Consider the following 27,656-nt stretch of genomic DNA (forward strand, 5'->3'; position numbering starts at 1 on the left):
GGATCAATATACCCAAGTGGTTGCTCTATATAAACATGTTCGTTAAGGGTACCATTGAGGAAAACATTCTTGACATCAAGTTGCTGAAGAGGCCATTTATTGGTAACAACAAGAGAAACCACAACACGGACAGTGGTAGCTTTGACAACCGACTGAAAGTGTCAGAGTAGTCGAGACTAGGCACCTGGGTATAGCCTTTAGTAACAAGCCGAGTTTTGAGAAGCTTGACAGAACTATCCGACAAATATTTAGTGTGAAACACCTATTTAGAGCCCATGATGTTGGTGTTGGCAGGGCGAGGAACCAAAATCCAAGTGCCATTTTGTTGTAAAGTTTGAACTTCTTCATCCATGGCAGCAAGCGAAGCAGGATGCTTAGCAGCAGATTTGAATCATTTGGCCTCAGTGGAAGTAAGAAGAGCCGAAAGAAGTCCAGAGGAGCCCAAAACACCAAGATGCACTAGATGACAATGCTTAAAAATACCAGCTTTAGCTTGGGTGATCATAGGATGAGAGCCCAAGTAAGGAGGATTAGTAACGGTCTCAATAGAAGTCAAATCAGAGGCCGAGGGTGGCAAAGAAGCACCTGCAAGAGGATTATCAACCTGCACAGACTCAACTAAAGAGTCAGAACAAATATTACACGGGGAGGAGCGGGATCAAGGAATGTGCGAGGAATGGGGTGGAGGGGAAGAATGGCTCAATATGGTGAAGACATGGTTCCAAGAAATTGGAAATGTGAAGAGAAGAAAGAGGTTGGGCCTAGGGGCTAGGGATTGTAGGAAAGTGAGTTTCATCAAATTGAGCATGGAAGGTGATATATAGCCTAGTGGTGAGAGGATCAAGACAACGAAACCCTTTTTGAGAGGGACTATAACCCAATAAAATGCAAAGAATGTTGCAGGGAGAAAGTTTGTGAGACATATAATCATGCAAGCAAGGTTAAACACGACAACTGAAAGGATGAAAATGCTCATGATTCGGAGAGTAGCCGTATAAAAGTTCAAAAGGTGACTTACCTCCAAGAAGTGGAGTGGGCAATCGGTTGATGATATAAGTTACAATGCTGAAAGCATCAACCCAGAAATGAGGGGGAAGGTGGGAGTGGAAGAGAATGGCTAAGCCACTCTCAGTCACATGACGATGTCTTCTTTCAACAAAACCATTTTGAGCAGGTGTATATGGGCAAGAGAGTTGATGATAGATTCCAGAACAATGTAGATGGGCTTTAAAGCAATTGCTAGTAAATTCGGCACTGCCATCGCTTTAAAAAATTTTGATACGAGTGGAATGTTGGGTTTCCACAAATTTTTGAAATTGAAGAAAAATATCAAAGAAATCAGATTTAAATTTCAAAGGATAAAGCCAAGTGAATCGAGAATAATCATCAATAAAAATTACATAGTAGATAAAACCCGAATTTGATTTGATAGGGGAAGGACCGCAAAGATCACAATGAATAAGATCTAACACATGAGACGACCTATGTTTATTTTGAGAATAAGGTAAACGATGATTTTTAGCAAATTGGCAGGTACTACATAGTGAGAGAGAAGACAACAAAGACGTAATAGAAAGATGTCATTTTTTATTTAAAAAAGAAATAACAGAATGATTCACATGACCAAGACGAGCATATCATAAATCATATGAAGCACATAGAGATTTATTTCTAAGGACATAAAGAAAAGCAGAGTTGCGGCGCTCCAGCACATAGAGCCCTCCATCTCTTTTACTAGTTGCCACCACCCTTCCTGTTTGACGATTCTGGATAGTGAAAAGAGTATTAGTAAATGTAATGGAGAGATAGATATCAGACATTAATTTACTACTTGAAAGAAGATCTTTAGTGAGATGAGGGACAACCAAGATATCTAATAAGTGAATATTTGGAACAAGAGAAAAAATATCAGTGTAGATAATGGGTAGAGATGCACCGTTTCCTACGATCACAGAGTCCTTACTCGTGTAATTTTTGGATTGATCCAAAGTAGATGGATCGGTGGTCATATGGGCCGAAGCCCCAATGTCCAAAAACCAGTCAGTAGCCTCGGGTCCAGAAAGAGAACAAGATGTGTTGAAGGCTTCAGCAAGATTAGCTGAGGAATCAATCCGAGTATATCACTGATTGCAGCGGTCAGCATAATGGCCCTCCATGCGACAGATTTAACAGCGGATAGACGACAACCCTGACTAGAGTGGGTGCGTCCTTTGTTGGAAGAGTTGTTGCCATGGGAATGAGAACGACCTCAATGGTTGCCACGGGAAGTAGAGGAAGTTCCATGGGTATTGGTACGACCAAGATGAGTGGTTGTGAACGTCGCAGTGGTGGCAGAAGGCTCAAGGGATCGTTGGAACAACTCAAAACTTTATGCTTTAGAAACTAAATCTGCAAAATAGGGGAGAGGTGAGAGCCATCTCAGCGGTAGAAAAGCTAGAAAATTTGGTACCGAGGCCACGAAGGAACCAATGCACTTTGTCAATATCCTCGATGGGTCTCCCAATGGCTTGAAGCTGGTCACAAAGAGCTTTGAAGGTACGAGCGTATTCAGCAACTGGTTTGGTGCCGCGTTTCATCAGCTGCAAATCATCCTTGAGTCGCAGTTCACGGGCTTTTGAATGATGGCTGAAATTATTCTCCAATGCGACCCAGACATCGCGGGCAATGGAGAAGCCAACAATGGTAGCCATGACTTCCTCTGTGAGAGAGGAGAGCAGTAAACTGAGAAGTCGTTGATCGGTTGATTTCAATTCCAGAAATTTGGGGTTGAGTGAGGGAGAGGAAGCTAGTTCAAAACGGGATGGCAGGACAAGAGTTCCATCGACATAAGCCAACAGTTCTTGACTCTCAAGGAGAGAAAGAAATTGACTTTTCCATAGAAGATAATTGGAGGAAGACAACTTGATGGTGACCATGTGGATTAGAATGTTAAAAGGAAGAAGATGAGAAGAGGAATCAGAAGCCATGGGAAGAAAGGCAAACATTTTTTTTTTGTTACACGTTGGCGTTATACTCCTTGACAGTCGTCCAGTTCAACGAACCTTTGGGCTCAGGCGGTTCGAAAAACGACAAGGACCTACGCGTCGGAGTCGCTCTTTGCATCAGAGCGGCTTTCATCTTTCTGCTCAATGGAGCAGACGATTCTCCAGGAGGTGCTACAGAAGTCGATTTGATTCTGGAAGACTACGGTGAACGAGGGACGAACGACGACAAGCGCAAAGAGATTGGCATGAGACGGAAACACGACGATGAGAGTATAAAATTTCTTCGGCTTTAGATTCGCGTAGGACGCGATCTCCGACAGGTATCCGTCAATCAGTTTTCGACAAGGATGACTTGATTCACCGTCAGCAAGCAGCTACGGTAGATAGCAAACGATGTAACGAACAGGGCGTCGCGACAGAGAGAAGAAAGAAAAAAAATGAGTAGAGAAGTTCGACGGAACAGCGAGAAATATTTCTGCAATTTTTTTGAGAGAAATCTAGAATCGCACAACAGAGACAAGGTAGAATGCCTGCTCTGATACCATGAAAGGATTTGATAAAAAACTACCACACTACGAAGGTGGTGAGGATGATGTATTTATAACCTTTACAGTACCATATACAGAATATTACAGATCAGAGTTGATTATAACTGAAACGGAAAATATACAAAAGAGGAGCCTTTAATTAAGGCTAAGTATCCTCAACGGAAAGTATATAAAAGAGGAGCCTTAATTAAGGCGAAGTATCTTCAACACTATGCCTTGAAATACAGTGCAAAAAACGATTTTAGATTCAATCTCAATATAAAATCCTGGATAAACTAAAATTTAAGAAAATGAATTAAAAAGAGCTTTCAAAACAAAGAACCTATTGCTATGTTACCTAGAATCAACAATTTGGTAAATAGGAACATTATTCTGATCAAGTCCTGTTTTTGTTGGTTATTTTATTCTCCAGTCGATAGAAACAAACCAGCTCTATCAAAAGTAACATTTACTATTAATCAAAAGGTATCAACTAATAACAATTTACAAAGCATAAATGAAAAAATACACAATAATTGGCACTGAACATTGAAAAAATAGAGAAAATCTCACCCAACTCCTCTAATCCAACCCATGGCATCTCGAAGAGAACTATCCCGACTTTCACTACTACAAGACTCACATGAGGGCAATAGTATAAAAGACTATTTTGAGGCTTCGTAAATATGGTTGGTCATGGATACCCATTACTTTGTATTACAAAGACCCTAAAACAACATTTATTCTAAGCAAACAAAGCAAAAATTTAAGGATCAAGCCACTTATCCTACCGATTTGATGGTCCCTTTCGGTTTTAATAAGATTGGATAAAGTAATGCCATCAATGAGATATATTTTTTCAATGTGTATTACTATGGATTTATACCCATTTATATGAGATTGTTAAGCTCCAATTCAAGTCTTGTACGTTAAGAATTATTGTTGATTAATGGGAAATTTTGTAAAAAAATTATGTAATTGATCTATTTTTAAATACTTGACGCATATTATTATCAGTCTAACAATGAACATTGAATTGGGTCACCCAAAGAATCTCCTGCAATTCATTCTCGCTGCATGGATATACCGACGGTGCTTCCTCTTCCATGCAGAGGAAGCACCTCGACGTAACGCATACCCGGCCAGTGGATACACTTCACTCACAATCGCGATACTAGTCACATAAGAGTTGTGGGACCCAGAGACTTGGCTGCCTAGATCCGTAGGCCCAACTTTAATTTGGGCCCACAAAAAGTCAATGGGTCGTGCCTCGACAGAATCCAGATTCCGTTCGCGTTTTGGGAACAGGTTAGGCTCTGCATGATCCGCCGTTTCCGGATCCATTCTTCTCTCCCTTCTCTTCCACTTTCGCAAGTTTCTCGGACCTCATTTTTAGACATTGTTATTTCCGCAATATCCTCTTCCTATTCTTTCCTTCCACTTTACCCAACTCGAACCGCCTTTTCGTTTTATAAAACCGGAGGTTTTCTTCCAGTGAAGCGGTTCTTCCCATTCCATCACCAGGTACTTTTCTTTCTTATTTTGTATTTGTCTGTTCTCAGTTTATATGAGTCGAAATGTTTCTGTTTTTTCTTACTCAGTACCTGGAGAAGTCACGATTTTAAATTTGGGGAACTTTTGGTTCTCTTTGCTTGATTTTGTAGTCTGCTCTCTCTGCTGCCATCCTTTGTCATCTCTGGAGGGGCAGTTGTTTTAGAGTTTGTATCTTTTAAACATTTTCGTGCAGAAGGAGGTTTTGTGTCATTGCTCTTCTAACAAGTGGCTCATGTTGTTTGATGGGTATATATTTGCTGTGTTGCGGAAGGAAAATTGCCAAAAAAATGAAAAAAAAAAAAAAGGCTTTGTAAGGAGACATTGGGAAGTACATCAAGCACGGAAATGGGTACTTATGAAGCTGCTGGATTGGTGACTTCGTGCTTGATATGCTACATTTATGCTGAAAGATCTTTTTCTTTTCTCTACTGCGTGTCTTTTCTCAGTTAGATCTCTGTCTTACGAAACCGTAGTTTTGTTTTCTTCTTTCTCCATCTTCTTGTTGGTTAAAGTATTATCGTTGCATCTTCTATCGTTTCAAAAGCCTGCTCTGGATTTTGTTTGCTGTGGTGGTTGACAATGTTTCTGTTTGATATATACTCATTTTGACTGGCCTGTATTCTCTATAACTTCTTAGATTGGGATCACGGAGAGCTATAATTGTGTGGTATTGTCCAGGTCTGCTCTCCTTCCAAATTGCAAAATTGATGCAAAGACTGGGCTTTCTTGAGAAGATATCTGTTGCTTGGAGCAATGTCGTTTGCCAGTATATGGTCCAGTAATCTTCATAACTTAAGACACACTCTTGTGAGCTCCCACAATCATAATCTGCTTAGATTTGGCACCTGCGGGGGATGGGGAATTCTTGATACTGGGAGGTGGACATTCCAATCTCTGACAACCAAAGTACAAATAATGAACCAAAAGCTGGAGAATGATAAACCATGCAATATTAAGTTGGAACTACTGGATGGAACAGTTAAGAGAAGATCACAAGCAAATGTGAATAAATCAGAGTTTCAAAACTTTCAAGCAATTCAACAATGTGATGTTCAACAATCGGTTACAGAAGAAAGGGACTTGAACCAACTGGTCACAGTCCTGGTTTTTGACATTGAAACTACAGGATTCAGTAGAAATCATGATAGAATTATTGAATTTGCACTTCAAGATCTATTTGGGGGAAGGAATAGTACATTTCAGACTCTGGTCAATCCTGAAAGATTTGTTCCAAATACTGATATTCACGGTATTAGCACTAATATGGTCAACCGGCATGATGTTCCAAGGTATGCTTGTTCTGAATTAAGTGGACTAGTATTTGCTATTCTCGAGGCATATATCTACTCACTGCACCAGTATTGACCAAAATAAGGTCTAAAATGAAAGGAACTTTGAACAAATGGCAGTATCGTGCCTCACCATCATCAGGGCTTTAACATTATGTTTTATTTACTAAAAGAGAGAGAACCTAATTTAAATTATCTTTACTTTTCCTTTGACTCACAAATTCAAACTTCGCATACATTCTAGTTTCATTCAACTTGCTTTCTGCATTTGCCATAATGCTGTATCACTATGCTCACTTGAACATTATCTTTTATTTACTAGAAGAGAGGAACATAATTTAAATTATCTTTACTTTTCCTTTGACTCACAAATTCAAACATGCGTACATTCTAGTTTCATTCAACTTGCTTTCTGCATTCGCCATTGTGCTATACTATTATACACTTTCTATATGTTTGTTGTAGTTGATGGCAAGACTCTTTGTTTTTTTATCCCTGATTTTCAGATGTTTTTTTTAATATTATGTTAGGTGGAAAGAACTGGCACCAATCTTAGTGCGCTATGTACAAAGCCGCCAAAAACCAGGTGGTATTGTTCTTTGGGTGGCCCATAATGGACGTCGATTTGATGTGCCTTTTCTTATCAAGGAATGCAGTCGCTGTTCCATGGATATTCCTCCTGATTGGTTTTTTGTGGATACTCTTCCTCTTGCTCGCCAGTTGGTGAAGCCAGACGGTTGGTTCAATTTTCCCTCTTTGTTGATAGTATTTAATTCTGTAGTTTTCACCTATTTCCTAGCATCTCCCCTGTTCTGATCTTTTTCCTCTTTCAGCATTATACTAATATGTCAAGTTCGGCTATATATATCATTTTCCTGAATTTTTATTTGTTATATATTTTCTATGTTATTATGGTCTTACTCTTTTTGCTAGTCCATCATCCCATATCAATGAAAGTTGACTAGGTGCATTATAATGTCCATGCTGTACCTGTCCAACCTGTCTCAAAAAACTTTCTTTTATTGTCTTCTTGTCTTTTGGCACCAATTCATTGTGAGCTGTATGATCTAAAATGAACTGTTTCAAACAGCTTCATACTCCTTTAAGATTAATAAGCCCAAGGGCTCCTTGACTATCCACTGAATAAACTGATCTTCTTGCATATACTGTTTCTTCCCTTCAATAAACTTATCTTCTTGCATACATCATTATCGTGATCCATCTTAAACAAATTTTTTTGGCACGTAGGCGCATTTACAAACAAACAACACCCTTCTTATTATGTGTTGTTGTGACGTGGTGTGTTTCTCACGTATTTGGAAACTTATATTTCGTTGGTCCTAAAGTTAACTGAGTGCATCAGATTTTCCAATATACTAATTTCATGTACCTGCAATTTTCCTCAACATTCAAATGATAATTCAGAGAACATCCAAATGCTACTATTAACTTTGAAGACATACTCATTGATTGCATTAACTGCCTGAGATGAATCGCATCACATAAGACTACTTAGAAAATTGGCTTTGACCTAACAAACAAAAGATATTTGTCAAACCTATTGACCTCATTTACTGATTACGTCCATGTGTTTTTCTTTGGCAGGATCAAAGCTCTCCTCATTTTCACTAAAATCGCTTGGTGAGCATTTTGGAATTCCTTTGCTTGGAGAAGCGCACAGAGCCATGTCAGATGTAAATATGTTGTCTTCAGTATTGCAGAAAATGACCTTTGAACTGAAAATTCCAATCTCAGGTCTCGTTGAAAGATCTTTCAAGGTCTCAGACTTGACCTAGGTTCTTTGTGACAAAAGTGGTGTTCCTGATGTGGGTGAAGGTCATGGACAAGTCACTGTTGTGGTGTGCCATGTCAAGCAAAGTCATTCATGTATTGGTATTTATTCTTTTCAGAGTAATCCCGGTCATTGTCCGACCATGGGTTCTCTGTCTACAGTTTAACAAGTTTCTGGAAGCGGATTTTTTCATTCTGATCAGGAAACTATATATTTTTGTAATTTTATGCATCCATAACCCATTTCTAATATCAATTCAAATGTTGTCAAAGTTGTTTTACTCAGGTCTTCCACTTTTTCTTTTGATAACCAATATATTTTCAAATCCTAGTTGAGCTTAGAGCTTCTGGAGCTGCAATCAGTGGTTCAATTGTCGGCCGTAGATATGGAATGGATTTGAAAGTGCTTGATAAATGGTACCGTTATGTGTTTGAATGCTATGCAGTAGTGTTTTTTTCTCCCCTTAATTCACCTGTCATTTTTGTTTTCCGAAATGGTTGTGGAACCCAGACGTGCAAGCGGTCAGTCCTGTTTGATTCTCAAATATAGAAACGTAAAAGAGTGCACTTTATTGCATATAAAATTTTCGTTAAAGAATCGACGTACAAGCGAGAATCTGATCCCTCAGAAAACATGAAGAAAATGTTACAGAATCTCCAAAAACTAGGGGAGTAAGAATTCTCATCCCCTCTGCTATATAAGTAATGAACAAATATAACTCCCTCCCGCCTCCGTGCCAGCCATCCGCTTTGATATTCCATGCTGTTAATTGCAGTTCACTGACCACAGAACATTAGATTCTCCATTCCCAAAAATTTCAGCTTGCTCCAATATGTAAAACGTTACAAGGGCGGCAGTTGCCAAGACTGCTCCAAAATCCTTAGGCTGACGGCAACAGGTGAGGATCACAAGAATATCTCCTTGAGAATAAGAAGGATCAGCATAATGAAACACATAATAATAAGTGTAGAGGCGCACATAACCATCCCCCCCTTCCTCTGTGTTCTCTCCGCCTGCATTTGGATTCCATAAGAAAAAACTATCTAAGCATAGATAGACAGATAGATTGAAGAGAGACAGAAAGAGAGAGAGAACCTTCTGCAACTGTTTGAAACCTTCTTCCACGGTGGCAGCGACATTTTGGATGTTGTAGTCAATCCGGTCAACTATGGTGCCCTGCGCATGGAAAATCAGCTCAGTTACCATATGGGAAAAACAAGAAAGTATGATGCTTCACAGAGAGTAGCTTCTAACCTGATCCACTACAAGAACCGACAGGTCCTTCATGATTTGTGCAAGATCATTCACTGATTCCACAACCTAATAAAGAAACACAGGTTACACAGGATAATATATCTCTAAGAAGCATCAAGTCATAGCGGAATGGTATTCTACCTGTGCAATCTCTCTCTCCCGTTCTGCTGTCAATGCCTCACTTCTTTTCAGCTTTGACATTTGGAGGTCATTGAAACCCTGAACATATGTAACAACCCATCAAATCACCTAAGAGAACCCAGGTCTCCACTAAATAGAACAATAGCACAAAACACCTCTTCCTCCCGATGAAGGTAAAATAAATAAATAAAGGAGAGATGCCATCTTGATAATCAACTGTTTTTTGAATAGTGATCAACTAAATTTTAAGATAAAGGATGCTAAATATCGTCATCTTACCTCATCACCAAAGTCATCGTCGTCCTGCTTAAATTTACTCCCATTCAAATTCATCTCCAAATCAACTCCATCTTGACCCTGAAACACAGAATAGTTAATTACTAAAACAATTAAATACAGGAGAAAAACTTTAAGTGACAAACAATAACTAGAGAGTCGGATGGTAATCTTATTTTAATGTGTTAAAATTCTTTTTTTCCTATTTTATTTTCTCCTTCCCACTTGAATGATGGTACGCTGGGATTGGTTAAAGGAAGGTTGAAAGGCCTTCACCAGTAGAACTAAAGGCTGTCCAATAGATATATAACTACTAAGAGGAAGAAAATCAAAAGAAGCAGCTATATAAATGTAAACTATAGCATGAGCATCATACTTCTTTTTGCTGCTGGAGTCGCTTCAAATAAGCAGACTGCTTTCTCCTAAGTTCCATTGAAAGATTCTGAAGGTCCATAGCAAGTGATCGCTGCAAGAGAAACCCAAAAATTGTATCAGCACAAATTTCCAAAAAAGAAACAACATGAATAAAGAGAAAAAATAGGTTTGACAGGTTTCTTTGAATATAGCTGCCCAGACCAGGATATGTCAGGTCTGCTTCAGCTCAGGATGTTGGATCAGGTTAAAAAAAATTCTTCAGGAAAACTAGTTTGTTGGCTCAATACTACAGGGCAAACATCGTGCACATGTAACAGAAGTTAGTAATATAGAGATGGCTAAAATGAATTCAAGATTCAAAAATAAATAAATATAAAATAAATACATAAGTATTCCACACTCTGTCGTAATTGTACCTGCACATTTTGTCTAACAGTTGAATCCTCAGATGGGCCAGTAGCAGAAAGTCTCTGTAATCTCTTCTCAGACCTCTTTAATAGATCTGTTATCTCTCGTGTAAGCATTTCAATCACATGTTGATCTTCTTTACCATCTCCAAAAGAAGGCATTAGAGCCTTGGCATGAGCCTTGACTAGCTCCATCATTTTTGCCTGTGCACGTTGCATATCAGAAGATATTTCTTCTGAAACATCTACCCAAGCTGGAGGTAGACCTACTGTAAGAGCACCTCTACTTCACGCAACCGTTTTCAATTAGTCAGAGGACTATTGGAGCGATCAATTATATAAAACAAAAAAGAATATTGCTGATGAAGCAAACATATAATTATCTAAGTAACCGACCCACTTAGAAAGTCTACAAATGGCAAATTCATATTTCAATTGAGACAGCCACACATCTAGGTTATAAAATCACCATTACGGGAAGGAGGAAATGCAATCCATCTCATTTTGGATATTTTGCATGAACAAGAGATGCCTCTTGTCTATAAATTGCAAACATACCTATATGTCATTGAAACTCCTCAGGCAACAAAGTAAACGCCATAAGAGAAGTGCTACTGATGCAATTATGTGGAATACCAATAAGTATATGCAACAATTTTCTTCTTTTCTCATATCAGTAACCAACAAGAATTTTCCATAACTTGTTGCCATTCAGAAGAATTACATTTCCATAACTGTTGGTCCAAGATTTTTTTTTTGTTTTTGAAGAACTCCCTCCCCAATGTGGTATTGAACCAAAGGCCCAATCCATCCAATCAAGTATACAGTTAAGTAATACAGATAACAATTTAATTGAGTCCAAATGAATTGCAATTTTTAACAATTTATATAGGAAATATGTCAGTTGACAGAAAATTAAATAGTCTTATTGTTTGCAATATCCAGTTATTAAACGAAATTATCAAATGCACATAAAGCAAAAAAATGATGGATGCAGGTAAATAAGAGACTAATCTAAAGACTTTGACAAGTTGCAGATTGAGGACCAAGCCACTCCCCATAGAAAACTTCTTCAATTACCTAGGCTCAATCATTCAATAGGCAAGGGAAAATTGAGAACGATGTTGCAGATAGGACAAACACCAGAGCGCTGAAGTGCAGATGAGTGAGCAGAATGCTGTGCATTAGGCACATGAAGCAAAATTGTATACCACAGCTACACTCTACGGAGTGAGTGTCGGACAGTGAAGGGACCATCTATAGAGGATGATAGTGGAACAAAAGAGAATGATGGGGTTGATGTCCAGCAAAACTCGGACAGGCAAAATAGGAAATGAACTTCACAGAACAGTCAAGAAAAAACACTTTGATGGTTTGGAGATGTTAGATAATTCCCTAGTAGACCACTGATAAAAACAATCCTAGAAGTGAGAATACTTTATTAATAAAAGAAAAAGGAAAAAGGGTGAAGAAGAGATTGAGCCTCAAGCCTCAGAATTTCAGAGGAATTGATCAGTTGACCACAATGAACATTGATGGATAACCAGTAAAATAGCTTCCCTCAAAATGTGATCCCAAGAGACCACCAAAGAGCTACATGCATCTACAATCTCTTCGAACAAATATTCAAGTCTCCATGAGGATCACTGTTTAAAAGATTTTTCAAATAAATGTCTCCATGGGGGATAAGAATTAAGAATTTTTTTTCTTCTGAAGATTACACATGCACACTAACCCAATACCCATTGGTGAGAGTTTAAACCCTAGACCTCACACTACACCCCCATCCACTGGGGTTTAAGAGTTTTCTCTCATCACAGCCTTACCCCCCCCCCCCCCCCCCCCCCCCCCCCCCCCCCACAAAAGAAAAGGAGCTGATTTGGAGAATTTTTTTATTTCATCAAGAAGGGCTCCGACATCAGCTTTGGCAAAATTGTTCCTTTCTATCAGACTAGAAAAATAAAGGAAAGGTATGAAATCACAATTTCTAATAACCCCTCCAACTCCAGCAGGCCCTTCAACTCCCCATGTTTGCCAACTCAAGCTGAACACTGATTAAAAGGTTTATAAGAAGGCTCTTCAACCTTTAAAAAAAAATAATCCATTTAAAAAATAAAAAGGCTCTTCAAGTCCCTTCCTCCCTTTCGCAGGGTGTTTGGTGTATGCACGTCCACCTACCCACACACGTGTTCTTTCCATCTAGCAATTGCACACACATATATGCTCTTACTACCTAGCAACTGCACATGCATGTATTCTCTTCCAACCTACCAATTGCATTGTGAAATATTTGACAGGATGTAAGAGGTATATTAGCAACTTCTATGTTGAAAGCATTTGAAACCAGGCATATGCATATCCAGAAATTCCAAGGCTCAACAGGGTTGTCCAGTTATTTGACCTTTAAAAGATTGGGAAAAGAAAAGGAAGAAAGCAGATGCAACATTATCAATTCTCTTTGATGTATACATGGGTAGGCTGAAGTCTTTTAATTCCAAAAGTCAGATAACAATTTTACATATTCCACGTGCATTATCAATTATCCTCATATTCTCCTTTAACTTTCTTAGATTCAGTACACCTCACTTGGTCATGACAGCCACTTCAACCTCTTGAGCATAAGTGTGGCTATGATCCATTTACATCCCTTTTTGACAATTACTGACATACCACTATATGTAGGCATAGATTTGGGTCAGATTTTGAGTGGAACCCCTCATGTCTAAGTCCAGATAATTTCTAACAGATCGGATACAGATTTGGATACGGATACAGGTTTGGATTTGAATTCGGATTTGGACCCCTTTTAGTCAAGGTAGAGGCATTGTAAGAAAATGTGATTAGGGGTATTTTGGTAATTCTGCCACTGTGATAGTTAGTCCTAGTAGTCAGATAGCAGTATCGGAAGTTAGTCTATAAGTCTGGTCTTTTTTCTGTTTATTGTATAACTTTATATTCAGTGTACTATGGGTACATGTACTAAGGGGCACTTTGTCATTTGACACAAACCCCCCCCCCCCCCTTCCTTTCGCTTAAGTAATATAAATACAGCTACTGGTTGAGTTTAGCCCCTAAAGAGCAGCTTCTCTCATGCTGCTTTTCATCTTCTTCTTTTTCCCTTTTTCTCTTATTTCTTTTCCCTTTTATTATTTCGATTTCACACTTTTACATGGAATCAGAGTAGTAGAGTTTGAGATTTGGAGTTTTCTTGCAGAGTTCTTCTTCTCTCGTCTCAAGTTTCAATTTCTACAGAAGGATTCTCCATAATTTCTTGTACTGATAGAATAAAAGTCTGATATTTCCTTTTTTCTTTGTGTCATAATCATCTGGTTGATGGGTTCTACTATTTATTGAGTAGTTTAACATGCTAATACTGCTCCTAGAGGGTTATTTGATGATTTTTTCATTGAAGTACTGCCTGTGTCGTCCCTGTATCAGCCATATTTTTTTTTTTTTTAGAGGGGCGTGGCGCGATTTGAACTCGCGACCTGACGCACCTAATGTAAGAAGAATACCACTAGACCAAACGGCCATCGGTTGTATCAGCCATAATTGATGCTGTTCTTTGATGTTTTGATTGTTGAATTGGTGGATTTGAAGATTATTTGTGTGTTATTGCTCTACTGTGTTGTCACATTTTTATGTCCTAAACCTAAGGTGTGTGCAGGCCCACTTGATCTGCACAGGTAGGGTTATTAAGACTCTAAGGTATTTTGTGAATTGATTGAATTCCAGCATTATTTGTGTGTTTTTGGGGGCTTTTAGAAAGTGCAATGGCTGAATCTTGTAAGGCTGTTGCTCCCATTAAACCTATTGAAGGTTCAGATAGCAGAGATTCTCACTCTATTCAAATTACCTCCATAAAATTAAATGTAAATAATCATATTAATTGGTCCAAATTTGAGTTTATGTTTTTAAAAGCAAAGAGGAAGGCAAGATACCTTAAGAAAGATCCTCCTAATCCCATAACTGAGGATTGAGAGGCGGAAGATAATCAAATTAATAACCTGGTTGGTTGATAACATGGAACCAAGGTTTAGTAATCAGGTAGTTGGGGGCTTCTAAAGCAATATGGACTACACTTGCATCTATCTTTCTCAAGAAAGCAAAATGTCAAAAGTGTACAAATTATATGTGAAATATTTCCCATGTAGAGGGGTGAGGGGTGATCGATGCGTTACTGATTATTTGACTGAAATGCGAGGGATCTTGTAGGAAATTACTGTTTTCACCCATTTTCTACTAATGCTGATGAACTTCGTGGGGGGAAGAATCAGATTCAAATGGCTCAGTTTCTTGATAGTCTTAGACCCAATTATGATGACATTCGGGCTTAGCTGTAGGCAAATGGTGATGTATCAATTCTTGAGCATGCTTTCAATTGTGTAGTTTGTGCAGAAGGTGCAGTGGCTACCAAAAATGGGAAATTTAATAAAACAGCTGAAGCTATTGCTTTCAACCTCAACTCTACCCCCAAACAAGTATGAGACTTTTTTTTGAAGAAGAAAATGTGAATAATTTATAAAAGTGGTCTCTAATTGATAAAACAAGTATGAGACTTCATGTGGTCATAGAGGAAGTGGCGAGGTTGTGGCAGAAACTCTTCCACTTGAGGACGTGGATGTGGCAATAGAGGTGATAGAAAATGCGTACACTGTGGCTGAACCAATCATTTCCCAAATAGGTGTCAGGAGAAGTTTGGTAAACCAGTAGGGGTTAATTCTACTTTGACTAGAAGGGAGACTATATAACATGTGCTAGCCCACAAGAAGGAATTCAGAAATTACTTCAGTAGCTGGGTCAATTGACTTCCACATTTCATCTCCTCTACTTGCAAAGAACCCAATTCCTCCTCCAATGTGAGTGTCATCATGGCAAGCATAAGTATGCAAACACTAAATGTGTCTCATACTCCTCCTGGATCTTTAATTCAGGTGCATCCACTTATATGTCAGGTATGCCCACATTATTTTCAATCTATTAATCAATCCTATCTTACTGTTACATTGGCAGATTCAATAAGGTGATTATTGAGTTTGGATTCTCTAAGAGGCTTTGTGACCATTCAATGTTTGTGCTACAAAAACAGTCGGGTGTTGTGGTCCTAGTTGTATATGTGGACGATGTATTATTGGGGAATGCCTAGGGGGGTAATGAATACTAATAACTCGGGAAATGAAGTGTGTTTGCGATGAATAGAATCTAGGAAAAAGATCTCGGATAAAGGTGGATGAAATAAAAAAGAACGGTTGGTTTTGGAACAATGGTGGGAACTAAACATTGTTTAGATGTGTATGGGGATTCAGGAGATCAAGGAGTGTCTAGCACGACACTTTCAGACAAAGGATTTGGGGCAACTGTAATATATCCTTGGAATTAAGGTAGTTCGAAGTTGGAGAGGGACTGTCCTATATCAGAGGAAGTACGTGTTGGACATGTTAAAGGAGTACGGATTATTCGGGGCTCGTCTTGTAGAGACACAGCCATGGAAGTTAATCAAGGCCTTCATGATGATCGGAGTCCTGGACTTAGGGATAAGGCACAATATAGACATCTAGTTGGGAAGTTACTTTATGCTACTACTACAAGGCTGGACATTTCCATTGTGGTAGAAGTGGTTAGTCAATTTATGGAGTCCTCACGAAAAACACACTTAGAGGCTGCCCATAGAATTTTAAAGTATTTGAAAGGAGCTCCTAGAAAAGGGTTCTGGTACACATCTTATGACAAAGTCAATGTTATAGGATTTTTTATGCTAACTATACTAGATCTAAATCGAATAGAAGATCTACATCCAAATATTATTGTTTTGTTAGAGCTAACTTAGTTAGTTGGAAGAGTAAGTGGCTAGATCAAGTGCAGAAACCCAGTATAGAGCTATGACACATGTGCTCTTTTTTTTCCCATAAAAAAAAGTCATTTCTTTTTTAGATGGTGTTTTCATGTCCACAAACCTATGATCATGAAATGTAATAATCAGGCGGCTATATTTAATGCTAATAATCTAGTATTCCATGAGAAGACAAAGTATATTGAAGTCGACTGCCATTTTATCAAGATGCCAACATAAAAGGGAAGATAGTTACACCTTACGTGGAATCTTGTGAGCAACTAGGAGACATATTTATTGAATCCCTTGGGAAACATGAGCATATGATATTTTGTCACAAGTTGGAAATATTCGATATTTATACTCCAACTTGAGGGGGAGTGTTAGAAAATGTGATTAGGTGTATTTTGATAATTCTGCCACTATGATAGTTACTCCTAGTGGCTGGATAGCAGCAAAGGAAGTTAGTCTATAGATCTGCACGTTTTCTGTTTATTTTATGGTTTTATATTCAGTGTATTATGGGTACACGTACAAAGGGGTGGTTCTATCATTTGACCCCCTTTGTCACTCAAAGTGATATAAATACTTTTAGAGGTCGAGTTTAACACCTAATGAAACCAGCCTCCCTCACCCTGATTTTCATCTTCTTCTTTTTCTCTCTCTCTTATCTCTTTTTCCTTTCATTATTTCAATTTCACACTTTTGCAAGATCCGCCAATAATGGGAGACCAGCTCAAATTCATAACAGATTCACTTTTACACTAATTTATTTAAATCATGCATTTGAAAAATAAAATTTGTTTAGACTAGGATGAGCCATTAAAGTAATAATAACATAGTAACAAGATGAAATAAAATAGTTATTTTGTCAATACAAACTATGTTAAACCATCTGCACCCTTTCTCAAACAAAAGTATGCTAAACCATTAAAATCATTGCTTGAAATTAAAGGGATAAAATAGCAAATTTGATTTGGTTTTTAGAAACAACATCATACAAATGAAAAATAAGTAATAACCTAACATCAGCATTAGACCTGGAACAGTCCCCGTCCCCCCCCCCCCCCCCCCCTCTGTTCCCATGTATAGATCCTATCCAAATATATTTTCAGCAGATCAGATTCGAATTTGAACTCCTTTTGGATAAGGTGGAGCATGTACAAGTTTTCCAAAAACAGAATGGAAACAGTTGAATCTGAGCCAGATCTAGGCTTATTGCCAGGCAGAACTATATGTGGAGCAGGTGCCACCATTTTTTTCTAACTTACAGAAATTTCATTAAAAATTATGCACAATTTTTTTTTGATAAATATATATTTATATATATTCGACAAGAAAAGTTATAAAGGAAGAGGGAACAGATCCCTCACAACCAGAGATTGCAGGGACGCTCCCGACTTGGCTAGCACATCTGCAGCCAAATTTGCAGATCTCGGAATTTGATCTGCAAATTTCATTAAAAATTATGCACAATATAACAAGCATTAGGGAACAACGATATTCCCCATATACAGGAGAGGGCAAAGATATGTCTTGCTTTGCTAGATTATCAAAGATGCTATTAAGAGCACAGGGGTGTGCTGCATATTCCGGGAGCTACATATGGATGTAATCTCATCATCTATGTGCCTGAGCAAGTGCCACCATACTAAACACATGGACAATTTAATGGAAAAATACGGCCCCAGATAGGTGTATTCATGGAAAATCCTACCGGATTTTTACTCTATCCAGTGACTTGTTTAAAAATTTACCTACTAACTTTCATTTTGTAGTGTACTAGACAGTGAACTGAAAAATCCAAGGTTCACCTTGTTGAATTTATTTTTATTTCATTAAGTGCTCAGCTTTTATTTTGCAGATTAAGTCTTCTTTTTATTTTATTTCTTTAACCCTCCCATAGGTTGATTACATCAGTAGACAAGCTAGACACCCATGAAACCTCAAATAAAGATAAGCTTGAAGTGGCAGCGAGCAAGGGCTCAATCAACTGGCATATTGAGTCTGTTCTTTCAAACCTACAGTTAAGAACTAGACAAAGTCTAACTATTGTGCTTTCAGAGGCAAAGAAAATCACTGGCAAAAGTGGATGAGATCCTCCTAAATAACATTATTAACCGTCAGCCAGATCATTTTTAGTTTATCATACAACTGTAAACAGTTTGAACTGCCTATCAAAAAAATGTTGCAATAGCTGGTAAAGGTTGTTTACATTTTGAGTTATTAAAGTCATATCCAATTACCAGAGTGGATCATTTCTCACAGCCGGGTCCAATTTTTCACAAGAAAACAAACACACAGAAAGCTAACTTATGATCATAATGCACCTTAATATTCGACAATGAAAAAGCGGCACGAACCAAAACAAAACTGCGTAATGATCCAAATCATCTAACCTAGTAGCTGAAAATAAAAAAGAGGTGAAAAATAGGGTCTCTGCCTGAATTTTACATGAAAATAAAGGCATACACACCTCGAATTTCCAGGATCCTCTGTGCTGAGCGGAGTATACGACCGATTAGAGTGTAGCAGAGAAGCGCTAACCATTTCAATCACCGGACCTGCAGACGACGAGGACGCAGAGGTACTAGTAGGGGTGCGAACGTGCCGCAGAGCATCTCTATACTTTCTATACAACGGAGTACGGTTTCTAGTTGCCATGGGGATATCCAAAATAAAGAGAACGAATCTACATATAAGGTCATCCAGCTATAGATCAGAGACGGGAAATTCCGAACCAAGTTTTACAATCATTTTGAAGCCAGAGAGGCTATTCGGACGAATTGAGGGGAATTAAGGGGTTTGGAATGCAAGAGATCTGAAAGCCGAGAATTAGGAAGGAAACGGGTATATCACAAACGCCTCGTTGATGATTCGCCGACGGTGAACGACGCAGTTGGTGCCGGTGGCGTTAGAATGCGCCGGTGCGCGTCTAGTCATGCTTTCATATATTTTACTTCGCAGTTAAGAGTTGACAGTAGTTGTGGCGCACCCAGACCCGCCTGTTCTGTTGACTCCGCCAAAAACAAAAAGTATTTTTCGTGTTTTTCTTTTTAAATCGACAAGTCTCATTTAACAGAAAACAACTTCATCACCTGAACTGGGTACCGCACCGGTGAAATCATGGTTTTCCGACCAAGGATATTCAATTCAAGTCAATCTGCCCTAGGGCGTCCGCCACTATCTTCAGAAGGCCAGTTGACTTGAAAATCAGAATACTATGGGTGAAATACATAAAAAATATAAATAGATCTTAATTTTTTAACTAAGACTTTGCAATTAAGAAATGATAAACAAATTTTTAATAATAATACTGCACTCTAAGGTATTTTTAATAAATTTTTAGAATATAAAAAAGGGCGCAAAAGCACTTCCTCTGGTATTGTTCTTTGAAGCAAGATTGAATGTCCATAGAAAAAGAAAGAGAAAATAAAAGTGAAATTTAGATTTTCTTGTTTGGATACATGTCGAAAATAGAAAAATCAAATAAAATTAGTAATATTTTAGAATTTTTATGATTAATATTTTTTTTCAAGTTTTTATTTCTTTAATTTTCTCTCCAAATTCTATCTTTTTGTGAGAGAAAATTTATTAACTTTATTTTCTTTTCTCTTAATGACTTTTTGTGGCAATCCACACAAAATAACTTTCTCCCCTATTTTATTTTCTTTTATGTAGGTTTCAAATAAAACCTTCTTTGGAACCCCTAGAAAAGAAAAGAACGGAATTTTTTTTTATCTTGTTTGGATGCTCATGGAAAATAAGAGAGAAAATAAAAGAGAAACATGGTTTTTCTCTTGTTTTGATGCACAAGGAAAATTAAAAAGAAAATAAAATTAATAATTTTAATTTTTTTGTAATAATTAAAAATATATACAAGCCTAAGAACTAAAATATCTATAATTATTAAAATATTATCAATAAACTTGTATTTATCAATTAAAATCATAATTTTGTTATAAAATATATATATTATTATTATTCTAAAATAAATATTCCTAAATAATTTGTAAAGGCTCTGATTATAAAATACTTCAATCTAACCCAAAAAAGTAATTACTAAACATAAAACTATTGCAAGTTGAAAGCTCCAGTCTACCTGGCATGGGTCAGTTTTCTCAAAACTCGAACACGACCTCGATCCTTGATCCCGAAACCCAAACCCTAAAACACCTCGAAACGTCAATCCCAACCCCAATCCAATCACCGTCCCCGCAACCCCGTCGCCATGATCTTGTAAACCGAACTTAAACTTAACCCATCCTCAGCCCATCCCCATAAACTTGGTCCAGTAACACATTCATATGAATACCATCTATAATAAGAAGAGATATGTTCAATAAAAATTATCTTAAACATCTGTAATAAGAAGAAAAGAATAACATCTATAATAAGAATAACATCAACACATTCATAGAAATAACATATGTAATAAAAAAAGATATATTTCATACACCCATCGATACCGTCATTGAAATAACATCTGTAGAAAGAAGAGATCTATTCAATAAAATCTATCTTAAAGAATAAATCTACAAAGGAATGCATCAACACATTCATAAGAATGACATCTATAGTAAGAAGAGATCTATTCAATAAACCCGTCAATACATTCATAAAAATAAGATCTACTCAATAAAATTTATCTTAAACATCAATTTTTTAATCAAGACACTTCATCATAAAGTAAGTTAATTTTTAAAGTACTCAAAATTAATTGTCTTAATTTCTAAAGTAGTAAAAATTGTTTGGATAACATTGCTCAAAATTGTTTGAAGTACTCAAATTTTAAAGTAAGACAATTAATTATTCATTTTTTTCATCAACCACATTCCTCGATCTTCAAGTGGGCACCCCATAAAAGCAAATGCTCTGGTAGAACTTTTGACAAGAAAGTCATATGCTTTCATCTTGACACGTTTGTTAAATTTTGGAACCCTCATCACTTTATTGTACAACACACATGCTTGAGAGGTTTGAATGTTCCGTAATGAAATGGCAGTTGCAAGTTCATCAAGACTCTCCTTGATTGATTTCAGATTTTCATCTAGGACATCAAAAGCCCGACATGTTTCATGTTTTACCTTACTAGTTCTAGATGAAGTAGATGTTCTAGGAATTGTTGCCTCTTGAATAGGAGAGTTTGCATTGTCTTTCACTTCATTAGTACCATATTCCAGGAAAATAAAGTTATCTCTCAAGTTTGATATGTTAGGCCACTTATCCAAATTCATTCGCCTCTTTTTGGCAATAGTACCACTAGACTCAGTTGTACGATGTTCCCAAAGAGAAAATGTAAGTCATCATAGTTTAGAACAAACTTATATTGATATTGTTTTGCATCTGGATGGACCTACACATTTAACAAATTATAAACAAAATTAGTATGCAAAGGTTAGTTAAAACATAAAAAAACAAAAAATGTCAGTCATCATAGTTCAAAACAGGCTTATATTGATATTGTTTTGCATCTGGATGGACGTACACATTTAATAAATTATAAAGAAAATTAGTATACAAAGGTTAGTTAAAACATAAAAAAAATATGTATGAACATACCTTTATGTAACTATTCCACACTTATGGAGTTCCTTCAAACATCATGATTAATTGATTAAAACCAAATCCACTATCATTATTATGATGGAGTTCCTGAAGTGTACCAAAGTTTATCTTCAAAGTCTTTAGCCGATTTTTAATGTGTTGGACAGATATACATCACAAGCCACAAAATATTCAAAATTATTTGACATGACTCTGGAAGCTACTAAATAGGTAACTCCTGTAAACATCTTATCAATTTTTTTTGTCATTATTCATTTGATCTATAAGAGTCTGCATAAGACAATCATCCATGTCTTGACTCCATATAATGTTATTTTTATCACTTCCACTACTATCTATTTTTTAGAAATTTGTCAATATCAAATTTTTAACGATTAGACACCAAATGTCAAACACTTAAAATACATGTATACAAGGAAATTAAAACTCCTATTCAATTAAAATTGTAAACTATTGAAATTTCACGTCCAATTTAATACATACATACTTAAACATAAACAATTTTCAAGGAGATATCTCATGTTTGTACAATGATGTAACATTAAAATAAGTTGTTTTTATTGCATCTCATCATGCCACAATTTTTTAGCCATCTCTCCCCCTCCCTCTGCCCGCCCGCCATATTTCTGCTTGTCGACACTCTTCAAACAAATTTGTAATGAAGCACACCTCTTCGTCAATCTCTTGCTCCATAAGCTACTAATCAACTCATAAGATAATTGTGAATAATACACGTTGCTAATACAATATCTGCCTGAGTTTGAATCGAATAATTAGGCTTTGTCTTAAAATGTGAAATATTTTCTTTAATATACCAAATGTCATTTCAATTGTACTCCTCGACTGGGCGTGTATATGATTAAGCTTTTCTTCAAAAAATTTAGCACCTCAAACTAAATACTCCTTAATGTGATAGTGTTTGCCTCGATATTGTGTAAGAAAGTTGGCTCTCAACATAAATCCGACATCTACATAATATTTATTTGAGGTAAACAAGATTAAGTTATTACAATTAAAATTTTAAAAATAATTATTTTTACAACTTAGAAATTACATTTAGGTACAATCAACTTGTCTATTTCTCTTGTCAATTACATGATTCAAAATCCTTGAATAAAATGCAAACCCATCCCAACCAGCCAAAACATATATGAATTTCAGATTAAATGTGCATGCAACCAACACATTTTGTATTAGATGCTCCTTTAGTCCTCGATAGCTTGATACACCATCTACTAACATTTTCGCATGAATATGTGTTCCATTAATAGTTTCTATACAATCCTTAAAGTACGACCATAACTTATTATTATTTTTTATTTCTACCCAAAAATAAAAAAAAACCAATATATGACAATTCTACTTTCTAGTAAGTAAACACTTATAATACGGATATATTATTAAACTCCTTCGGAGGCGCAAGTTTGCCGGTCCACCCCACCACACGCTCGGGCCTGGTGCGTCACGTGTTTAGAATTGCAAAAAGTCCTCGAAAGCCGGGAACAGCATCGGGTAGGTGGGCCCGCCTTTTGGGCTGTTAACCATGTGGGCACCACGGGAACGGATCTGGAATCGAAAGATTTGCTTGCTTTAATTAGGTTCGGAATCAGCGGAAAAAAGTTAGAAATGACAATGCTGACATGGCAGAGTTAGAAGTTAGGGTACCTCTGTAATTAGACGATAGAGTGGGGTCGTTTGCGTGTAATAATTCATAAAGAGAGGGAAGACCTGACCCCTGGGTCTGCGGCTGGCAATTTTTCGCAAACTGAAAAGGCGAAAGGCGGTAGGTGGCTCGCTTTGGCTCGATCGCTCGCAATTTCTTGGCTCCTTCTCTGTCCTTTTTTAGGGCACTTTCAGGGAAAGAAGGTCACCACTCCAGCCTTTTCTTCTCCCATTTCCCTATTGTTTTACGTGACTTTGGGAGCCTCTCTTTGCTGTCCATCACCTTGAAATCCAACGGTAGGGTTTGGGAAATTCTCTTAAGCCTTCAGCTCGGCAAGATGGAGTCTGATTCGTGGACCACTCGTTACTCTACTTCTTCAAAGCGTCACCAATCTACTCTCCAATCTCGGTCTGGTATGTCTTCATCCTAATTTCCTCATATTTATGAGGATTTTTTTGTTGGATGATTTCATCTGTTTTCTTCAGGTAATAGGGGAGTTGAATCCGCGGGTCAGTTTCATTATTGTTGCTTCTTAATAATTGTTTCATTTTGCGCAGATCTATATCTCGGTTTTGAGGAAATTGAGGTTGATGATGATCTCCGAGCTGAATTTGCCTGCCCATTCTGTTCGGACGACTTCGATATCGTTGGTCTATGCTGCCATATCGATGAAGAGCATCCCATTGAGGCGAAAAATGGGGTATTTTTAACTTTCGTTGTTTTAGATGACTTTTTTCTTTTCATAAACATAAATATCTTTAACCTAAGTTATTGTTGGCATTGAATTCTTGGAGTATATTACATTAGGTTGATAGCTATATGGAAAGAGTTTTGGGTGCGTTCATATTGTTTCCATCTCTTTCACTAGGGTTAGTACACGCCTGACAACTGTGATCATTTAGAGGCTTACTTGGTAGGAACCTCAACCTCCTTAAATATTTGGGCTGGTGCAGAAAGCAATTTTCAAATTTAACATTCAAAAAAAAAGAAAGGAAAATTTCAATATCAACTTGAAGTACTGTGTCGATTCTGTGGTTTTGAAAATGCAGTGTAAAAGAACGGAAAAGAAAGCCGAGAAATTTCATTTTTTGGCTGGTGTATAGATGCACTTTTTTTCTCTGTTGAATATATTCTCCGTTGGTACACTGGAGGAGCCAGCCATCTTGCTTGTATTGTTTATGTACCACTTTTGTCATGTTATCTGCTGCATTTAGTCTGTTGAGATGTTGACAACTTTGCTGTTGACTTTGATTGTCTTTTCAATGAAAACGTGGTCTTTGTTGTAAGCGTTTTTCTCTAAAATTAATGATATGGTTGTATTTTCAGGTCTGCCCCATTTGTGCAAATAGGGTTGGAATGGACTTGGTTGGTCATATAACTACGCAGCATGGGAGTTTCTTCAAGATATCCTTTTATTCTTTTTGTTTGTGTGGTTAATGCATTGTGTTACTTGCTTGTTTACATTTAAAAAAATTTATGGTCTTGCTAGCTCTTAGGATGATAATAATTAAATGTTTAGACAAATCTTGCGTTCGACCTGTTACTTGATCTGGACATGTCATGATTGTTGATCTGGGCTTCTTACTTTTTTTATCCCCCCTAGTGTGACATGACATGAAAATTTCATTTATATGTGCTATACTGGCATCCTGCAATCAGGATGATGCAGCTGTAGATGCTGACCCTATGAGTCAGTGGAGTAAGCAATCTTTGTTCACTAATTGGCTGGATATTGTATTCTGCTTCTAAAAAGAAGTTTTTAACATTCTCCCTTCACCTCCCATTTCCCTCAAAATAAGAAAAGAAAAGGAGTATACCTTGTTCCCAACTCCCTCAAAAAAGAAAGAAAAGGAGTATACTGTGTTCCTTGACCACTGAGTACATGCAACGTCGGAGGAGATTTCGCAAAGGGTCCAGTGGATCTCATTCAACACTATCATTGTTGAGAAAGGAGCTGCGAGATGGACATCTGCAGTCTCTACTTAGGGGTTCTTCTTGTGTAGTTTCTAACAGTGCGGTACCTGATCCACTATTATCATCTTTTATTTATAATTTGCCCACAGTGGAAGAGTCAAAAAATATAGAGCCTCATCCATTGGATGAAGGAAGCTTGCTGAAGAAAAGTCAAAATGACAAAGCTGTGGAAAGGTACAAAGCTCAAACATTAGTATATTTCTCTTCTATTTAATTTTATGTCATTTTCTTGTTAGGTATGCTTCATTTACAGTTATCCACTCTTATACTTGAAATGTGCATATGGGCAATGAGTTGTCTAGATATAGCGTCCTTGTTCTGAATTCTGTCATCTTTGAGCTGTTGGTCTTTACTTGTCACAGGGCATACCTTTGATGTGAAAGGAACGCTGCACAACCTGTTGGTTGGTTAGAAACTTTAATAATGAACAAATGCATATAGTTTAGCGCATCTCAGTAAAGGAGACCTGAGGATAATTAATTACCCAGGTTTTTCAAAGAGATTCGAATTGATCTACTAATTTTTGGTGTGTGGATGGATTATTATGGGGATTTCTTAGTTAGTTGTCCAAGTATGACAGTTGTGCACATATCCATTGTTTTCATTCCTCCAGCTGGGAAAGCTGAATTTGTGGAAGGCCTTCCCACTCTCTTCTTCTGATCTTTTGATTTGGAGAAACTGTCTAGGGGACCCTTGGTAGTTCTCTTGCCCAGATTTTTCATGCTTGTCTCTTCTGGTTGAAGAATGAATTTGACATATTTGAATGCAAATCATCGAAAGAAAGTTAAAAAAATATTCTATAAGTACTCTTTTATCTCTTTGCTTCTACTGGAAAAAAAAAGATCTGGGCGTCCCCTCTTAGGTCTCTGGTTCTCCCCTTTGGTTTCTCTTATTTCTTACGTATAACAGGTTCCCCATTTATGATATTGGCTTTTGATACTGATATTGATGAAACTGTGTTGCAGTGTGGTTCTGCCTCTTTCAGACAAGGATCAGAAAGAGAGGGCCCAAAGAAGCACGTTTGTACAGGGTCTTTTGATGTCAACCATTTTTAATGATGATGGCTGGTGAGGACCTCAAGAAAGCTAAAAGCCTTGTCTTGTCTTCTTGCTCACAAGCCTTGGCTCATCCCGTAGCCACGGTCTCCAATGGAGAGCTCATGCCTGACGTGGAAACTGGGGGGAGAAGATAGCTTGGAGTGTGTTATATTCCTGGATAAGTCGTAGGTTAGGCACAAGCTCTTGTTATTCTCAATGTAGTGGAAGCATTTGTGTATAATGTATAAGGATGACAGACTTTAAATTATGAGATTATTGTTAAGCTTTCCTTATCCGATGTGTTTCATCAATGCAAAAAAACCTTTGAGAGTTAGGAGCACCTGCTTGAGGAGTTGGTTGAGTTAGCAAAAACTATGGGACACCTGGTTGAACCAGGTTTAATTGGACTTCAGGCTTGTATAGGTTAGGACCTTTAAAATAAAGAAAATGTATGAAACTATGTTGATTTTACCAAATCAGTCGGTTCAATTGGTGAATCGTGAGCCAATGTGAAATAAGAGCCCTAGTCCTCTCGTGAGTCAATGTGAAATAAGAGCCAATTTGTTTCCCTCCCTCTCGCGAGTTAGCCGGGGGAGGAGTCCTAGTCCTATTGTTGCATCCTTGCCTTAGCAGTCTCTGATCAGGCTGAGACGTGGATGATTTGTCTGGAATACCAGTATAGCAGCACAAACATCATCAAAGAGAGTCTAACTGAATAAGTTTCAAGAAAACATTTGATGGATGTAACCATGATGAGTAATTACTTAAGCGGAATAATAGTTATTTTTTTAAAAAAAAAAACAAAACTTACAAAGGCTGAACTTTCAGCAAATTCGCTTGATCAACCGACTAATGGAGCAAACCAACAAAGTTAAAAGACCTTTGGCATATATCTTAGTTCAAGTTACTTACAAACCTCAAGCTGCTTGTTTGACTCCGCTGAACAAGTTGATAATAAACCAGTTAGTCCCGAATTGGTCAAAGC

The 27,656-nt window shown here is 37.4% G+C and overlaps 3 protein-coding genes across 4 annotated transcripts; 2 read left to right on the forward strand and 1 right to left on the reverse strand.

Moving 5' to 3' along the window:
* The first annotated feature begins 5,123 nt into the window (after positions 1 to 5,123).
* Positions 5,124 to 8,402, forward strand: LOC137957169 (exonuclease DPD1, chloroplastic/mitochondrial-like). Its single transcript, XM_068804903.1, has 4 exons — positions 5,124 to 5,414; positions 5,744 to 6,354; positions 6,885 to 7,090; positions 7,960 to 8,402. The coding sequence occupies exons 2-4, from the start codon at positions 5,819 to 5,821 to the stop codon at positions 8,148 to 8,150; spliced, it is 933 nt and encodes a 310-aa protein (XP_068661004.1). The 5' UTR covers positions 5,124 to 5,414; positions 5,744 to 5,818; the 3' UTR covers positions 8,151 to 8,402.
* A 290-nt stretch (positions 8,403 to 8,692) lies between these two features.
* On the reverse strand, positions 8,693 to 19,424 carry LOC137956075 (syntaxin-43-like). Of its 2 annotated transcripts, none has more exons than XM_068803392.1 (8): positions 18,906 to 19,424; positions 10,609 to 10,882; positions 10,194 to 10,283; positions 9,821 to 9,898; positions 9,542 to 9,619; positions 9,401 to 9,466; positions 9,242 to 9,322; positions 8,693 to 9,159 (listed from the first exon to the last, which is right to left on the reverse strand). In XM_068803392.1, exons 1-8 carry the CDS (start codon positions 19,091 to 19,093, stop codon positions 9,052 to 9,054), a joined length of 963 nt encoding a protein of 320 aa, XP_068659493.1. In that variant the 5' UTR covers positions 19,094 to 19,424; the 3' UTR covers positions 8,693 to 9,051. The 2 variants fall into 2 exon arrangements, with proteins under 2 accessions (XP_068659493.1, XP_068659492.1); XM_068803391.1 differs by having other exon boundaries at positions 10,609 to 10,885.
* Positions 19,425 to 23,813: 4,389 nt separating this feature from the next.
* LOC137955822 (protein DEHYDRATION-INDUCED 19 homolog 2-like) lies at positions 23,814 to 27,145 on the forward strand. The gene is made up of 5 exons (XM_068802976.1): positions 23,814 to 24,073; positions 24,218 to 24,360; positions 24,987 to 25,064; positions 25,543 to 25,808; positions 26,600 to 27,145. Exons 1-5 carry the CDS (start codon positions 23,998 to 24,000, stop codon positions 26,703 to 26,705), a joined length of 669 nt encoding a protein of 222 aa, XP_068659077.1. The 5' UTR covers positions 23,814 to 23,997; the 3' UTR covers positions 26,706 to 27,145.
* Positions 27,146 to 27,656: the final 511 nt, after the last annotated feature.

The sequence above is a fragment of the Aristolochia californica genome, unplaced genomic scaffold (genome assembly GCF_029961685.1).
Source record: "Aristolochia californica isolate CCGP_79_NKW_82.1479 unplaced genomic scaffold, dmAriCali1.0.hap1 SCAF_2, whole genome shotgun sequence".
Taxonomy (NCBI): domain Eukaryota; kingdom Viridiplantae; phylum Streptophyta; class Magnoliopsida; order Piperales; family Aristolochiaceae; genus Aristolochia; species Aristolochia californica.

Bases quoted from the DNA above. Each gene is read 5' to 3' on its own strand.
- LOC137957169 (XM_068804903.1), top strand. From the start codon at position 5,819: ATGTCGTTTGCCAGTATATGGTCCAGTAATCTTCATAACTTAAGACAC. The intron at 6,355-6,884 runs GTATGCTTGTTC...ATATTATGTTAG, and splicing joins AACCGGCATGATGTTCCAAG to GTGGAAAGAACTGGCACCAA. The intron at 7,091-7,959 runs GTTGGTTCAATT...TTTCTTTGGCAG, and splicing joins CCAGTTGGTGAAGCCAGACG to GATCAAAGCTCTCCTCATTT.
- LOC137956075 (XM_068803391.1), bottom strand. From the start codon at position 19,093: ATGGCAACTAGAAACCGTACTCCGTTGTATAGAAAGTATAGAGATGCT. The intron at 9,620-9,820 runs GTAAGATGACGA...ACATATGTTCAG, and splicing joins ACGATGACTTTGGTGATGAG to GGTTTCAATGACCTCCAAAT. The intron at 9,160-9,241 runs GTTCTCTCTCTC...ATCCAAATGCAG, and splicing joins GTTTCAAACAGTTGCAGAAG to GCGGAGAGAACACAGAGGAA.
- LOC137955822 (XM_068802976.1), top strand. From the start codon at position 23,998: ATGGAGTCTGATTCGTGGACCACTCGTTACTCTACTTCTTCAAAGCGT. The intron at 24,074-24,217 runs GTATGTCTTCAT...CATTTTGCGCAG, and splicing joins TACTCTCCAATCTCGGTCTG to ATCTATATCTCGGTTTTGAG. The intron at 24,361-24,986 runs GTATTTTTAACT...TTGTATTTTCAG, and splicing joins CCATTGAGGCGAAAAATGGG to GTCTGCCCCATTTGTGCAAA.